Source organism: Siphateles boraxobius, unplaced genomic scaffold (assembly GCF_051911475.1).
Source record: "Siphateles boraxobius isolate OS27281-9 unplaced genomic scaffold, OSU_SipBor_1 33, whole genome shotgun sequence".
NCBI lineage: Eukaryota > Metazoa > Chordata > Actinopteri > Cypriniformes > Leuciscidae > Siphateles > Siphateles boraxobius.
The window spans coordinates 6,892,788-6,908,987 of record NW_027508953.1 but is presented as its reverse complement, the minus strand read 5'-3'; the positions used below and the strand labels follow the sequence as shown (position 1 = coordinate 6,908,987).

At 37.3% G+C, this 16,200-nt stretch overlaps 1 protein-coding gene and 1 long non-coding RNA gene across 2 annotated transcripts; both read right to left on the bottom strand.

Annotated features, from left to right (window-relative positions):
* Nucleotides 1–4,721: 4,721 nt before the first annotated feature.
* LOC143701727 (uncharacterized) lies at nt 4,722–11,661 on the bottom strand. Its single transcript, XM_077195284.1, has 10 exons — nt 11,540–11,661; nt 11,128–11,219; nt 10,919–11,002; nt 10,558–10,662; nt 10,141–10,293; nt 9,768–9,884; nt 5,524–5,616; nt 5,329–5,415; nt 5,127–5,213; nt 4,722–4,998 (listed from the first exon to the last, which is right to left on the bottom strand). The coding sequence occupies exons 3-10, from the start codon at nt 10,981–10,983 to the stop codon at nt 4,914–4,916; spliced, it is 792 nt and encodes a 263-aa protein (XP_077051399.1). The 5' UTR covers nt 10,984–11,002; nt 11,128–11,219; nt 11,540–11,661; the 3' UTR covers nt 4,722–4,913.
* A 1,026-nt stretch (nt 11,662–12,687) lies between these two features.
* On the bottom strand, nt 12,688–13,957 carry LOC143701730 (uncharacterized). Its single transcript, XR_013190159.1, has 3 exons — nt 13,825–13,957; nt 12,947–13,048; nt 12,688–12,758 (listed from the first exon to the last, which is right to left on the bottom strand). It is a non-coding gene; the product is annotated as an uncharacterized LOC143701730 (long non-coding RNA).
* Between the last annotated feature and the right edge of the window lie 2,243 nt (nt 13,958–16,200).

Here is a 16,200-nt window from a genome sequence, read left to right as displayed (position 1 = left end):
ACAAAAAATCTGACTCGCTAATTAGCTCAGTAACCATTATAATATCAAGACAATTGTGTTTTTAACAATGTAAATGAATACAATTTCTTAAGGTCTCATATTTTATAAAGGCCACAGTGGATACTAATTGAAGTCTAGAGCAGCATAATGTTTAAAGGCCTGATAAGCCAGTAAGAAAATGTTAGTGAGATAACAACCCTGCATTAACACCACTGTGCTGTGCCCTTCAATAAGACACTCAACCTCAAGCTGCTCCAGGGGAATCATCCCTGCAATTAGTGTACTCTAATTCACCATAGATGAAATAGGACTGCTAAATCTCGCTTAAGTCCTGTTGTGTTTAAACTGCAGTAATGTGTGTAATCCTTTTCATTATTGGTGCTTGCTAAGGCTAATATTGTTATTTCGCATATACTTAACTCCTCCTACCTTCTTTGATGTGTGCATTTTGGCCTCTAAATGATCAACAAACATGATAAATATTAATCTATAAATGCCGTATGTGGTCTGATTGACAATTTATACTTTTTTTAGTACATAAAATAACTTTATAGTATAATTCTAAAAATATCTACCTTATGGTAATCGCCTTTTTGCTGTGAAATCTGGAATGCTTTTTTATAAAGTAAATGTAAGAATAACTTTTATTGTAAATTGCAAGTATTAAATACGATAGAACGGGCTTTTGAGGAGCATTTATTTGTACATGTCTCAATCATCACTGGATTGCATTGTATGTTTTGAATGAAAACTACAGAGCTTAAATCATAGAAGTAAGCATTTAAATATCATCTTGCTATATTATAGAGTCAAAAATATATTTATTTTATGCAATTAGCCTGCTATACTGTTAAGAAGATATCGTTGATTTGCATTACAATCTATCACATTTCATCATATTTTTTTGGCCCTCTAAATAACAAATTCACCACATTGCATATTTTTGGTCAGTTTAATTCTGAATAAAACTGGTGTTTTTTCATCCTCGAGTATGAGCTCTATTATATTCTTCTATTTGAGCCTTAAAAGCCTGATTTTTCAAATATGATACAAATCATTAAACACATATGCACACTTTTTATATTTTGTAAAAAGGTTTAATAAACTGTTCCAATAAACTATTATTTCATGTATCAGGTTTTACAGGGTTAAGATGAAAACCAATCCCCTAATCGTAGGTATTACACCTTTGGTACTTAACTAGTACTGCACTGGTTGTGGTACTGACATACCACAATTCATGTGGGAACATTTTTAAACAAAGACATTATTTACATTTTTATTATATTTAAAATGTTAAATATTTTATTATTTCGGATATGCTTTTTTTCTGAATCAGGCAAGTAAACAACCACCTAACAATATACAATGCAAAATATCTAGCATAATAAACCACCTTAGCAAGCAAACCCTAGTAACACCCTGGCAACCATCAACAACACACTAAGGTTATCCCAAAGTTACCGTAGACAGCCGAATCCGGTCCATATCCATATCCAGACCAGTTGGTAGACACGTACCTAGAGATGACCACAACAGATCCAAAATAATATCAATCCTCAATCTGACTTGTGATGTTTGTTCGTCTGGCCTGAGAGGGCTGGGCTCCTGAAGGTTTTTTTTATATTTTTTATCACCTTTGGCTTGCTTAGTTGCAGGGGACACTCAATATTCAGCAATTTTATTGATTTGACTGCACTGAAACTATCGGATGAGAACTGAACTGAGCTGCCTTATAGCTGAATTGAACTCAGTTCATAATTGATTAACTTTACAGTTATTAAACTGAACTGAATCAGTGCTGAAATGACTTAAGCTGAACAATGACACTATTGTCCTTTTAGAGCTGCTTTACAGCAGAACTGAATTCTTTTGCCATTATTTAATTCATTATAGAATTTCATTTAGCATTATTTTGATATTTATTACTGTAAAACTGCTTTGAAACACTCTGTTTTGTATGAAGCTGTATATACACTCACCTAAAGGATTATTAGGAACACCTGTTCAATTTCTAACTTAATTTTCTAATTAATGCAATTATCTAATCAACCAATCACATGGCAGTTGCTTCAATGCATTTAGGGGTGTGGTCCTGGTCAAGACAATCTCCTGAACTCCAAACTGAATGTCAGAATGGGAAAGAAAGGTGATTTAAGCAATTTCGAGCGTGGCATGGTTGTTGGTGCCAGACAGGCCGGTCTGAGTATTTCACAATCTGCTCAGTTACTGGGATTTTTCACGCACAACCATTTCTAGGGTTTACAAAGAATGATGTGAAAGGGAAAAACATCCAGTATGCGGCAGTCCTGTGGGCGAAAATGCCTTGTTGATGCTAGAGGTCAGAGGAGAATGGGCCGACTGATTCAAGCTGATAGAAGAGCAACTTTGACTGAAATAACCACTCGTTACAACCGAGGTATGCAGCAAAGCATTTCTGAAGCCACAACACGCACAACCTTGAGGCGGATGGGCTACAACAGCAGAAGACCCCACGGGGTACCACTCATCTCCACTACAAATAGGAAAAAGAGGCTACAATTTGCAAAAGCTCACCAAAATTGGACTGTTGAAAAATGTTGCCTGGTCTGATGAGTCTCGATTTCTGTTGAGACATTCAGATGGTAGAGTCAGAATTTGGCGTAAACAGAATGAGAACATGGATCCATCATGCCTTGTTACCACTGTGCAGGCTGGTGGTGTTGGTGTAATGGTGTGGGGGATGTTTTCTTGGCACACTTTAGGCCCCTTAGTGCCAATTGGGCATCGTTCAAATGCCACGGCCTACCTGAGCATTGTTTCTGACCATGTCCATTCCTTTATGGCCACCATGTACCCATCCTCTGATGGCTACTTCCAGCAGGATAATGCACCATGTCACAAAGCTTGAATCATTTCGAATTGGTTTCTTGAACATGACAATGAGTTCACTGTACTAAAATGGCCCCCACAGTCACCAGATCTCAACCCAATAGAGCATCTTTGGGATGTGGTGGAATGGGAGCTTCGTGCCCTGGATGTGCATCCCACAAATCTCCATCAACTGCAAGATGCTATCCTATCAATATGGGCCAACATTTCTAAAGAATGCTTTCAGCACCTTGTTGAATCAATGCCACATAGAATTAAGGCAGTTCTAAAGGCGAAAAAAAAATCCCGACACAAACTTCGAGACCTCTACGCCTTACTAGGTCTGTCTCGCAGGCACTCATTCCAGTTCCACAGTACAAAAATAACTATGGTCAGAAATCGTTTTTCTATACTTACACTAAAATCTGGAATGACACTCCTTATCATATTCGAATATTATCGTCCTTCACTTATTTCAAAAAGTCATATAAACAGTTTCTTCTTAGTAGTCAAACTTGTACACACTGACTGCTCATGTACAGTTTTTTGGCTTGTTTTTTTTTTTTTTTTTTTATTATTTAATGTCTTGTTTGTATCTACCTAATCAATTACAATGTCTTGTATACATGTTCTGAATTTCTGTGTATTGTTTTTCTGTTGCTGCAGAACAGGAACCTGCTGTAAACCAGTTTTTAAACTGAGCCAGGCCCGTTTTTACTGTAACTATACTGTTGCTGTTGAATTTTCCTGTATAATAAATGAAATGAAATGAAATGAAAGGGGGACAAACACAGTATTAGTATGGCGTTCCTAATAATCCTTTAGGTAAGTGTAAATAGTAATGCTTACTGAATTTTCATTGGCTTAGGCCTTGTGACGATCAAACCAGTAACCTTTTAACTTGTTCATTAAGTATTAAACACCACAACATAATATAGCAACAAAGCTATCATTGACAATAACAATATATTATAAATTCGACAAAAGTACTGTATTCAAACTCTTTTGGTTCCTCCACCAGCAGCCAGGTTCACACATGCATCACCCTAATGCTGATAAAGCTTTATTTTATTCATTTCAAAATGCCTGTACATCTATCTTTTGATGCCTTAATGCTTTTTTTCTCGCCATTTTTACTTCCCCCTTGGTCTCCAAACAAATCAGTCACTGTGACAGCACTGCAAACAGAGGTGAGCTGATGCAATAGAAAGACCCTGCTCCAGATTGAATGCTTCTGCTGCTTAAACACTTCAAGTGTCTGTAATTATACTCAGAAATACAGCCACACAGATCTAAAGCCGACATCAAAATATGACATTATTATAAATAGTATCCTCTAACTACAGAAGATAAGGTCGGATGGTATCATTTTTTATTTGCGTCTATATTGGCGGTAAAAGAAAGTGGTTCTGGTTGATGTCCACATTATAGTGCAGGTTGTGGAAGCAGATTGTCAGCGTCCTCTGCTGGTTGATGGAGGCTTATGAAATAAGATGAAGGTGAAATGAAGTAGCTGAATGCCCCCACCATTTATATAAGCAAAATTTATATATGTCAATGTCAATATATATGTATGTATGTATGTGTATATATATATATATATATATATATATATATATATATATATATATATATATATATATATATATATGATTTGTCTAGGAAATGACACCAAAGACAATAATTTAAAAAAATCTGGTTAGCAAACAGACAGTATATTATCTGAACTATATAATACACCAGTCATAAATCGGTTAAAATCTTGTCAGCACATTTGAGAAACAGCATCAGATGCATCCTCACCATGAAAGAAAATCTCTCAAGTCAGAGTTCATCAGGGCCGATTTCAGCAAAATGACAGAAAGCATCAGAAAACTCCTGTATAGGTTTATTAAAGGGTGGGGAAGAGTGTCTCCACTCTCTAGCATTCCAGTCAACAACTACAGGTATTGAGCACTGGCAAAAATACTAGAAATAGAAGAGGGAAAGTTACTAGGATTAATCATAGGACACGGGATGGCAGAAGCATTTAGAACATAATTTACTTCTTGCCTTGTGAGAGATTAATCAGACAGCAGAAAAACCAGAGTATTAACCAGGACAGTATTTGTGGCAGAAAAAGCCTTCAGCATCAATTTGCCAAGAGTTCTGCAATTGCAAAATGGAAAAGTTAGCCATTTAAATTTTAAGATTTTATGGTATTTTATAGTATATTTTTGTAACTGTTTTTGGAATTAAATATTTCAGAACTTTTTAAATGAAGCATAAGTTCTTACTCAGTGGAAGCACTGATCCTTTCCTCCAGACCATCGACCATTTTTACATATTTGTCGAAGACAATTTGTGTGACACTATTAAAGACTCTTTATTACCGTGAAGAAAACAGAAAAAGTGTTATTTAGTTAATTATCAGCATAATTGTAATAGTAATATAATACAATTTTCAGACATGTGTAGCAGACATGTGACATTTCTTACTTTTGTGCTTCATCAAGCTTCTGTTGAGTTATTTCTCCACTGTCAGTTAATTCTTTAATGAAAATGCTCTTTACTTCATTCCATTGCCTATTTAAAAAAATCATAACTTGCTGCACTGTCATAACGTGCTGTCTGGAAATGTCAGGATTTTCTTTCAGGTTGTTTGAGCACAAAAATATTTCTGTTTCGCTTTACCTTGCTGATTCCTTAAGTCCATAATTATTATTATTTCTGTTGATCTCGATGAGAACTCTGTCCCAGATGTCAAAGCACGTTGCTTTTATTTTGCTGTTGCGAATAAAAAGAAAGTGGTTGGGATCCGTTTAATGCTTACACTTCATTTCAAGGGTCCACCTTAGACCAGAATTAGTTGATAGGTAGTTGTAAAGTTACTTGTAGTTAGTAGAATAGTTAATTAACCCTTAAACCCATACATCAATTGCTTTAAGTGACCCGGGACTACCCTCACTGCCCTCTCCTCCTCATTCATTTTTTAAAGTTGAACCTTTTTAGTATTCCTCAATCAATTCATAATAAACAATATAAAATAAAATAAACTATAAAGTTATAAAATAATGCCTTTTTTTCTCATTCATTTTTTGTAGAAATTGTATTAGATCACTAACGGCCCGAGGTGTGGAACAACAGTGTAAGTATATTTTTCTGCACAACAATAATTGAATCTTTAATGACTGAATAAGTGCAATTCACCTTTATTCCACAAGCTGACAATGTCTGATACACAATGATAAACTGACGTTTCACTTATAGTTACCGCAGGCAAAAAACAAAAGAATAGGAAGTATCATCAGCAAAACTTGAAATTGCTCAGTGATTTAATGCAGAGCAAGTACTGAACGCAATCAAATATTAGTGTCACTGTCACTTGATGGTGTATCTGGTGAAGAAGCTGTCAGCAATCAAAATATTGATTTTGTGTCATGATTCTGCCATCATGTCTTTTGATTTCTCTGGTCTTGTGGCAGAATCATGACAGACCCATGTTTTGTGTACAAGCACATGGCCTTTTGCTTGGGCCATGTGCTTGTGTTGTCTCATTACATAACCCCGCCCCCAGGTTATCCTCGTCTTGTCATTATTGTCTAGTCAGTTTCACCTGTCCTCGTCATTAGTGTTCCCTATTTAATCCCCTTGTGTTTGCTGTCCTGGGTTGGTTCATTGTGTCAAACAATGTGTGTATCATTCTCCGTGCTTATCTTACCTGTGTGTACTTTGTGGAAGGTCGTGTCGTTGTGAACATTTTATTAGTAGTATTGTTTGTTTTTTGTATAGTCATAGTCTAGTCTTGTCAGTCTAAGTTTCCCTGCCCTGTCCGTATTTTGCCCCCTCGTGTGTTTAGTTTCCCTTTGAGGAGTATCTGGTAGCCGCTCCTTAAGGTGGGGGTTCTGTCATGATTCTGCCATCATGTCTTTTGATTTCTCTGGTCTTGTGGCAGAATCATGACAGACCCATGTTTTGTGTACAAGAACATGGCCTTTTGCTTGGGCCATGTGCTTGTGTTGTCTCGTTACGTAACCCCGCCCCCTTGTTATCCTCATCTTGTCATTATAGTCTAGTCAGTTTCACCTGTCCTTGTCATTAGTGTTCCCTATTTAATCCCCTTGTGTTTGCTGCCCTGGGTCGGTTCATTGTGTCAAACAATGTGTGTATCATTCTCTGTGCTTATCTTACCTGTGAGTACTTTGTGGAAGGTCGTGTCGTTGTGAACATTTTATTAGTAGTATTGTTTGTTTTCGTATAGTCTAGTCTTGTCAGTCAAAGTTTCCCTGCCCTGTCCGTATTTTGCCCCCTCGTGGGTTTTGTTTTCTTGTTTGTTACCAATAAACCTTGTGTTCATCGCACTCTGTCTGCATTTGGGTTCATCTCCTGCATCCACATAACAGAATGAACCGACCAAAACCGAACCCTGCAGACCGTTTGCCCGTCCCTGCCAAGCGTTATCCGGACCCCCTTAAAGAAGTCTGGTTGTCTTCTCCCCTCAACAAGAGGAGTGTCACCCTTCCATACTCACCCGAGGGTGAGTGGATCTTGTCGAACTTCTCTCGTCTGTATGACCACTTCTCCCGGGAGGAGTCCGAGGCGGCATCCTCGAGGTCTTCACCTTCTGCCCGCCTACCTATCATTCCCGAGGGTCGAATGATAGGCGTCGCGACGCTTGGGGACCCGGCTGGTTCGCCCCTGACTCCAGAGTTGTCTTCCACACTCGCTGACCTCCGTGGGAAACGAGGGAGACGGGTTTCTTGGGATTCCCCAACAGAGTCATCGTCATCTGACCTCACCCAACCAGAAGTGGCCTTCCCTGTTCCCGTTTCGTCTTCCGTTGAGCCCGGCCAGCCGATCGCGAGCCCTGCTGTGACCATTGCCCCGCAGCCAAAGAGAAAGAGGAAAAAGAAGGGAGCTTCCCGTTTTCCATCGCCATCTTCTCCTGAGTCTGCTGCCACGAGTGCTGTTAATGAAGCTGCAACTGTAAGCGCTGTTCCTGAATCTGCAGCCGCGACCGTTGTTCCTGAGGATGCAACAGTAAGCGCTGTTCAAGAGTCGGCAGCTGTGACCGCTGTTCCTGAGGCGGAATCTGTGATCGCTTGTCCTGAATCTGCTGCTGGAAGCGCGATTCCTGAGCCTGCGGATCTGATGCAGTGAAGCCTGCCGTGAGAGCCGCGGCCGATCGAGCGGCCGATGCAGTTTTGCAGTCTGTTTCGTCTCAACATGAAATGCCTGTCATCATAGCTGCCAGGACACTGTCTGATTATTTGTCGTGTCTAGTCAAGATCCTCGAAGTCCCTGTCCGTCCTGTCTTGCCCTCAGTCCCCGAGCCTGCCGCAGAGAGCGCTGCACCCGAGCCTGCCACCGAGAGCACCGCACCCGAGCCTGCCGCCGAGAGCGCTGCAGTTTCAGAGCCTATGGCGGTCACCGAATCGGAGTTCTGGAGCGTTGATTCTGGGTCTACCTCTGGGAGCTCTGTTCTTGTTCCCGCCCCCCTACCGCCTGATAATCCCCTTGTCTCCGTTCCACTACCTGCTGCGGCAGTCCCCGCTGTCTCCGGTCACCTGTTTGTTTCCCCTGTCTCCTCTGTCATGTCTCATCCCCGGACTGTTTCCCCGTTCGTCCCTGTCGCCACTAGTCCCCGTACTGTTTCCCCTGTCGCCACTAGTCCCCGGACTATTCCCCCTGTCACCACGAAACCCCGGACTGTTTTGCCCAAGTCTCGTCCTCGTGTGTCTCCCTCCAAGCCTGCCCGGATTCTTCGTCCCCCGCCCTCATCCCGTGGACCTAAGACCCCCAGCACACCCATCCACCCTGGACCAACCCCCATGAACTCTGTTATTCCTCCACCTCCCCTGCCATGTTTGATGTTTCTTTTGTTCCATCCCAACCCTGTTATTATTTTTTCTTGTATGCCTTTATTAGTGTTTTCCATGTTTTGTTGGTTTTTTTCCATGTCACGGCCTGTCTTGTCTTGTGTTTAGTTTCCCTTTGAGGAGCGTCTGGTAGCCGCTCCTTAGGTGGGGGTTCTGTCATGATTCTGCCATCATGTCTTTTGATTTCTCTGGTCTTGTGGCAAAATCATGACAGACCCATGTTTTGTGTACAAGCACATGGCCTTTTGCTTGGGCCATGTGCTTGTGTTGTCTCGTTACGTAACCCCGCCCCCTTGTTATCCTCGTCTTGTCATTAGTGTTCCCTATTTTATCCCCTTGTGTTTGCTGTCCTTTGTCTGTTCATTGTGTCAAACAATGTGTATATCATTCTCCGTGCTTATCTTACCTGTGAGTACTTTGTGGAAGGTCGTGTCATTGTGAACATTTTATTAGTAGTATAGTTTGTTTTCGTACAGTCATAGTCTAGTCTTGTCAGTCTAAGTTTCCCTGTTCTGTCTGTATTTTGCCCCCTCGTGGGTTTTATTTTCTTGTTTGTTACCAATAAACCTTGTGTTCATCGCACTCTGTCTGCATTTGGGTTCACCTCCTGTATCCACATAACATTTTGAAGATGTTTTGAATGATAGTTTTGAGAACATGTTTGAGATTGTGAATATAAGCCAGATGCAGAATGTACTGGGAGCTCTGACGAAGACCGTGATGAGAAAACATCTGTTCAAACTGAACCCTTCCAAGCTCAAAAAGGTAACAAAATATGATTTATTTTATTCCTCTATAATTGTTACTCTAAAATCAGGAGAGTTTTATATTATCACATCAGGTAGAGATCCATCAGTGTTAGATATAGATCCTTAACGCTAAAGACCCAAATATGTTATAATGTTTGTGAAACATTCATGCTTTTAAGGGTTAACAGAATGTCTAAAGTGGACCATCGAAATGTGTTATCAAACAAATTCTTCATAAATTGTTTGGAGAAACCGACTATACAGTTACATGTATATAATTACAAATATCAGGACTTTACGTATATCTTACCGTAAATGTTGCAGTGGGTTCTCACTTTCCACATCTGATGTTATTTGTTTTTTCTTGTTTATGGAAATATGCAAAATTTCATTACTTATAATATTCCATAATTCATTAAGCATACCCCTGGAACAAGACAGAAGGGGGAATTATTGTATTTATTTATGATCAAATGATAATGATGAATCAGAAGAAGCCAGACAGCAACATAGTGTGTCGGCCCGGATCCGGCAGTGTGGAATCCATGTATACCAGATGTGGGGCGTATCTGGGCCGACAATATGTTGCTGTCTGGGATATATTCATAAGTTTAGTTTATCTCTACATTATTGTCTTTGTACAGGTGAAATTGATTGAACAGTTCAAACAAGTGCGTTCTTACTTCAAATTGTACAAGATGTCCTCGCCTACTACTTCAGTGAGTGTGTCATCAGTGCCGATAAAAAAATCATTGCCTTCAGACATTCCAAGGCCACTTTCAGACAATCTTTCAAAAATCGGAAGAGGATATACTGTCGCCATCTTCATAATGGCCCTGTGTAATAAAAGAACAGACTGAATAGGCATACATAAATGCATCTATATAATCAAAGAATGTTCGAACAGACTAATAAACTGTAATGCAACACATTCATAACCACACAATAAGCGTAACAGCATTATGAATGATTCATGGATTTTTGTCCATGCATATTTAGTTGAATCATGCCGTCTGTGGTCTCAGTTAGTTATTAGTCATTCATTCACGGTCATTTATTATGTACAGTGTGCATTGAATGAAACGTACTGTCGTACTCACCAATTGGATTGATTGAATCTGTCATCTCCAAAAATCCCATTACCAAATCGATCATATTCAAGGGCAGCATTGTCAAAAAGATCACTAAAACGCTCATCTGCCCAGCTGGATAAAGAGGAGGAGTTAGTCATAGGTATTACAACAGCAGTCACAAAAACATTGCCATTGCTCTGATACAGTTCTCATGCTATATACACAGAGAGAAAAGCTCATAACCCAAATTCCCCTCCTGAAATCTTGAGAACTCTCATGTGTTTTTCAATAGCAGGCAGCAAACAGCTGTATAAGGCAGCAAACAGCTGTATAATGGTATTACAACTGAATTGAAATAACAAAAATTATAAATGTGATATTGTCTTACGTCCAGACTTGATGCCCTGTCGCTGGGTTAGTAATCATGTGATATTTTTCAGTGTCTTTCAACATGTTTAACTCCTTCCATTTTCTGCAACACAAACGACTCAAAACTCGGTTTATTAAACAATTTCGTTTGTATATTTATCATTTCACATTTTGCTTTATTTAAGACTACCACCCGTATCAAATATACTAATATGATGATAATCTTACCGTACAGCAGCTAAATACTTGTTATGGAATGGCTGGCTCTCAGATATTCCAAAAGTTTATCCCAGTAAAATGCAAGAACTCCAGAGGCAGTTCTATGAAACACACAGTCCGTGAATTACTGAATAACTATTATTAAAAAACATATAGCTTAACAGCTGAACATTTTCAAAGATGAATACGAGAAAATGAGAGATGTAAATAAATAATTTTCTATCTAAATAAAACACACACAAAGATGTTGGGTTTCCATGTTTTATTGGGACTTCATATTCATAATAACATACAGTAGTAAATACAAAATTACAATCCTTGTTGGGAAATTTTACCCCCATAACATAGGATATACCTATCAGTAATATCATCATCACCACACACACACACACACACACACAGTCTTGCTGTATGCCCTTACCTTAATGTTATCAGAAACTCATCCTTCTCTGTCTGTCACTCTAAGGTGGAAATTTCCATGGCCTTCTCTTTGACCAGATGTATAGCCATTTGTGCTCTAAAAAGTATTACTGAGTATTAAATGATGACCTACAAAAATCTATATTTGTCATCTGAGTGTATTTGTATGTTTTACTCTACAGGAAAAAGGCATGAAAGAAACAACTTAAATGCCAGAAGTATCACTGATTTTGTATGCTTTGACCCATCAATGCATGACAAAACACGTCTTAGTCATCAAAAAGTTGATTGATGTCTATTTTCCCAACTTCCGAAGCAACTTTTAGGATTTCAACCACATGAGGCTGCGCCGTCCTGTTAAAACAAAGAAAACAATGTCCTGTCAACATGAAAAATAACCTGTTGGTAACGCTTTACAATAAGGTCTGATTAGTTAACGTTAGTTAACAATGAGCAATTCCTTACAGTATTTATTAATCTGTCAACAATAGTTAATAACACAATTGTTCATTGTTAGTACATGTCCATTAAATATTAAAAGATACAACTTTTGAAATTAATAATGTATTAGAAAATGTTCCACGTTAGTAAAAAAAAAATGTGTACATTTAAAGTTCAGGTGAAGACATTTCAATATAGAATGTTTTTAAAACACAACACAAATATAATTTATAATTACATCTCACTTTAATTTAGCATGTTTTTAAGATATTTATGTCATATACACTGTATATTATTTTATTGTTTTACAAGCTTGAGGTCATACTTCTTGGACAGAAGGTAGCGTGACTCCACATATCTGCATTATACAAAACTGAGCTATGATTGCGTTATCAATGGTTGAAAATAAATCTTGAGAAGGTTGATCTACATGTTGAGGTGGTGGATTTGAACTGTTCAATGGATGCATTTTATACTAGCTATTTCAAATCAAATATTTTCAATCATCTTTCAGGCAAACCCCCCCCCCCCCCCCCCCCCAAAAAATGCTTACTTCCAGAGGTCCACCATTGTGTCGTTTTTGATGATCCCTTTAAACATGCCAAATTCTCTGTAGAAGAAGAGTCATCAGTCTTTTGTGACATGAGACCAGTCAAATAATCAATATTTTTCAATAAATTAATCAGCTGAATGGCCTGACATACCCAATCTCATAAGGAAATTCTCTCGACAGGCGAAACATACCGTCTACATAAAGATCACCCAGTCTTTGAAAAATGCTGTTAAACACACACATAAGCAAATAAACTGATGTTATCATTTGAAATAGTTCAGAAGTAGAAAATATAACAAGAGTTCCTTAAATCTATCATGTTCAGCCTTAGCAATCAGTATTTCAATGTTCAAGATCACTATATAATTATAAAGTACAAAACTTATTGTATCAAGTGGATAAAGTTCTACTTACACCAGCGCCACAATGAAATCGTCATGTCCTTTAACTCTTTCCTTAGCACTGATCCTCTTGATCAGCTTCTTCACTGAAATCCACAAGTCTTGCATGTCAGTGCTTTACAACACAGGAAACAAGGGTTGCGTTAGGAGGGACTGAATTTACACTCCAGGCTCAGAGAAAAATCTGTAAAAACATGGTCCAATTATAGTGTTAATGTGAAGATATATTCTGTATTAAATTTTTCACAAGCGGTTTTCTGGTGTTTTAAATTACGTTTAAATTGCAACATTGTGTTGTTTTAGTGTTGAAGAAAATATCCGTAAACTTTTTTTATTCTTACATATTTAACTGTATATCATCCCATTATTTTAGTTTTATTAATATTTAAAATTTTAATATTTGTTTTATTTTTAGTAATTTCGAGATTTGCTTCTGTCATTTTATTAGTTTATTTAAAAAAATGTAGGCTTCATTTTTTTTAATCTCTTTTTAGTTTCATCTATTTATAGTTAATTATTTTAGTGCAGCGGTGCAAATAAGTGCAATTAGCAATAGATGATAATTACACTGTAAGTATATCAACAAAAATAATTTTCTTTACAATAAGTGCAAATAGCAATACATGTTAAATGCTATTTATACTAAGTTTTATTTTTTGTTTATTATTTAAATATTGCTATAGGGGTACATTTTTTAATTCATTTTATTTTTTATTTATTTCTGGTTAATAATTTTAGTGCTTTAACTTTACAAACATTGCAACATTTCAAATTTTTCTCATATGTATAAATTAGTTTATTCCAACTTTATTTCAAATAACAGAAATGTTTCAATAGTTTTATTTTTAGTTAACAACAATAATAACTGTATCTTACATTTCTGGTTTTTACCCTGTTTTGTTGATCTCATTTCTTTCCACAACCACCTCTGCTGCCGTCTTTAAATTGTCCAAGTATTTCAAAAACCCTTCAGCTCCCATTGTGAAAAGTTTGTCTGCCATTTCATAGTCTTCATCTGTTAGGCTCACACTCTCCACACCTGTATAAGATATCAAATCAGAATCAACTAAATTATAATAAGCAATAGTAACATTCAATGACTGGATATGACCGCAGTACATGTTTAAAAAAAAACATTGAGAGATTAAGATTATCACTCTTTTAAGAGAGCTGCTGTGTCTAATAAGAGATCAAATACCACCGGATTACAACAAATTAAAAAATATAAAAAAAGAAACATTAGCTTACCTTTAGAGAGAAGTTAGAGAGAACAGTTAAGATTAAGATGGCCAGTGACTTATTCATATTGCTTCTTTCTCAGAACAAAAAACTAAGAATCCGATCACAACATGTCCACTGTGGAATGTCCGTTAACGCCAAGAGTCAAAACTGAACTTTATCTCCATTGATATGAACTTTCATCTGTGCAAACATCAACTTCATTGCAATCATGGGAATCGGTTCAATGTAAACTCTTCTTAAGGTCACAGTAGCAGACAGGGCATGTTAAAATGCCTCTTTTCATTTGAGTGTTTAACATCAGGTTTGGGTCAGGTTGATATTTTGTTAACTTTATTTCGATACTCCACTTTAGACACTCTAAATAAGTAACTCTGCAACTACATGTCAACTACCAGACATTAGAGTATTAGTAGACTGTCTGCAAAACCCCAACAGACATTCTACTGACTATATATAACTTTGCAAGTACATGTCAACTTATTCTACCAACCCAAACAGTTTACTAATACTCTAATGAGAGAAATAAAAGTTACTCATAGTTATAGAATGTATAAAGTGAAGAATTGAAATAAAGTGTAACAATATAGTAAATAGTAAACTGTATGAATATTTTACAGTAAATGTCAGATTGCAAGGGCTTATGCATTTTTTGCGCAAGAAATGCAACCTGTCAATATTAAATTAAATGTAAGCCATGAGTTCATGCACTTTGCCAATAATGAAAGTCCATGGTTTTGTGTGCTTCTCAATTATCTTCAGTCAACACCAGTTTTTAGGGTCAGTAAAAGGCAGCCAATCAGGATGCTCTTTCTCTTTTCCACTAGTGTTAATGTTGTTTATTTGTACATACTGATGTAAGACTGGAGAAACTGGAAGAACTGGAAGAGAGGGCTACTCTCTGAGAAAACAAAGGAAATAAACATTTGAACTCTCTTGCTATATTACCATTCCCATTCGAGACACGATGACACTTGAGTTGATCACCTCCTAATTTACACATCATTCCCTTCACCCATCCCTACCTGAATTCACCCAAATATCCATATATGGTTTAATATGAACAATTATCATATAGTATTATACATGTTTGGTATCATTTGAAATGTCTCAGTGCGACTGGTACAAAGGTCTCATTCCCACAGAATTAAAAACCCAAAAGGTAAAACGGTGGAGAGCTTCGAGATATCTTGTTAACTGCTTGTTAACTGCCATGTAAATCAACTTCTGTCCCCAGTAAGTCTGGGATGGTGATTAATGCAAATTCCCACCGTGAACTCATGGTTACATTTGAAAAGAGGTTTCTGCCTTGGTCTGAGTATTTAGGGAGATTCTGAAGACGACTTTGTGATCGATTTGTAACTCAAATTAGTCTGCATCATGTATTTTTTAAATAAAAAATGATCTAACCTAAATGATGCGGAGTGCCTGCATCATACACTCCACATCATGTATTTTATAATGTCAGATAACCAATTATCTAACCTAAATTCGAGGCCGTGATAAAATGGAGTCGGATATAAAATGGAGTCAGATAGAAGCTTAAATGGAATTAAATTACTTTGCCACGCTGAGAGACAGTAACGCACAGAGACCTTCACCCGTTCCATTGGGCCGATCCAGACGGGCTTACACTGATAAAATAGAACTGCTTATCTTGCATAATTTTCAAGATCAATTTGTGTTAAATTTACATAAAATGATGTCACATAAAAGTAATTTTGATGTGGTCAGTGTAACTAAAAAAGTATTCACCAATATATGCCAGTATAAAATCAATTTTGTAGTTTTGTTATTGTTGCCATTTCATACTGCAGGGACACATTTTTAATGAGTATTTATGATTTTGATTTAATTTGCACTTGTGTATCGGAGACCAGCTAGTATAATAAGTGCACTGTATCAAATTATTCATTTAAATGTTAGTACATGGTAGTTAAAGACACTTAATATTAAGTGGGACAGTTACACTGTGTGTATTTACTTTAAGTGAAAATGAACACATGAAAATAGATCCAGATGTTGTTG

Excerpts from the sequence above, each read along its gene's own strand:
- LOC143701727 (XM_077195284.1), bottom strand. The coding sequence starts at position 10,983 with ATGTTGAAAGACACTGAAAAATATCACATGATTACTAACCCAGCGACA. Across the intron at positions 10,294-10,557 it reads AGATTCAATCAATCCAATTG|GGCCATTATGAAGATGGCGA; the intron begins GTGAGTACGACA and ends TTTATTACACAG. Across the intron at positions 5,214-5,328 it reads AAGCTTGATGAAGCACAAAA|AGTCTTTAATAGTGTCACAC; the intron begins GTAAGAAATGTC and ends ACGGTAATAAAG.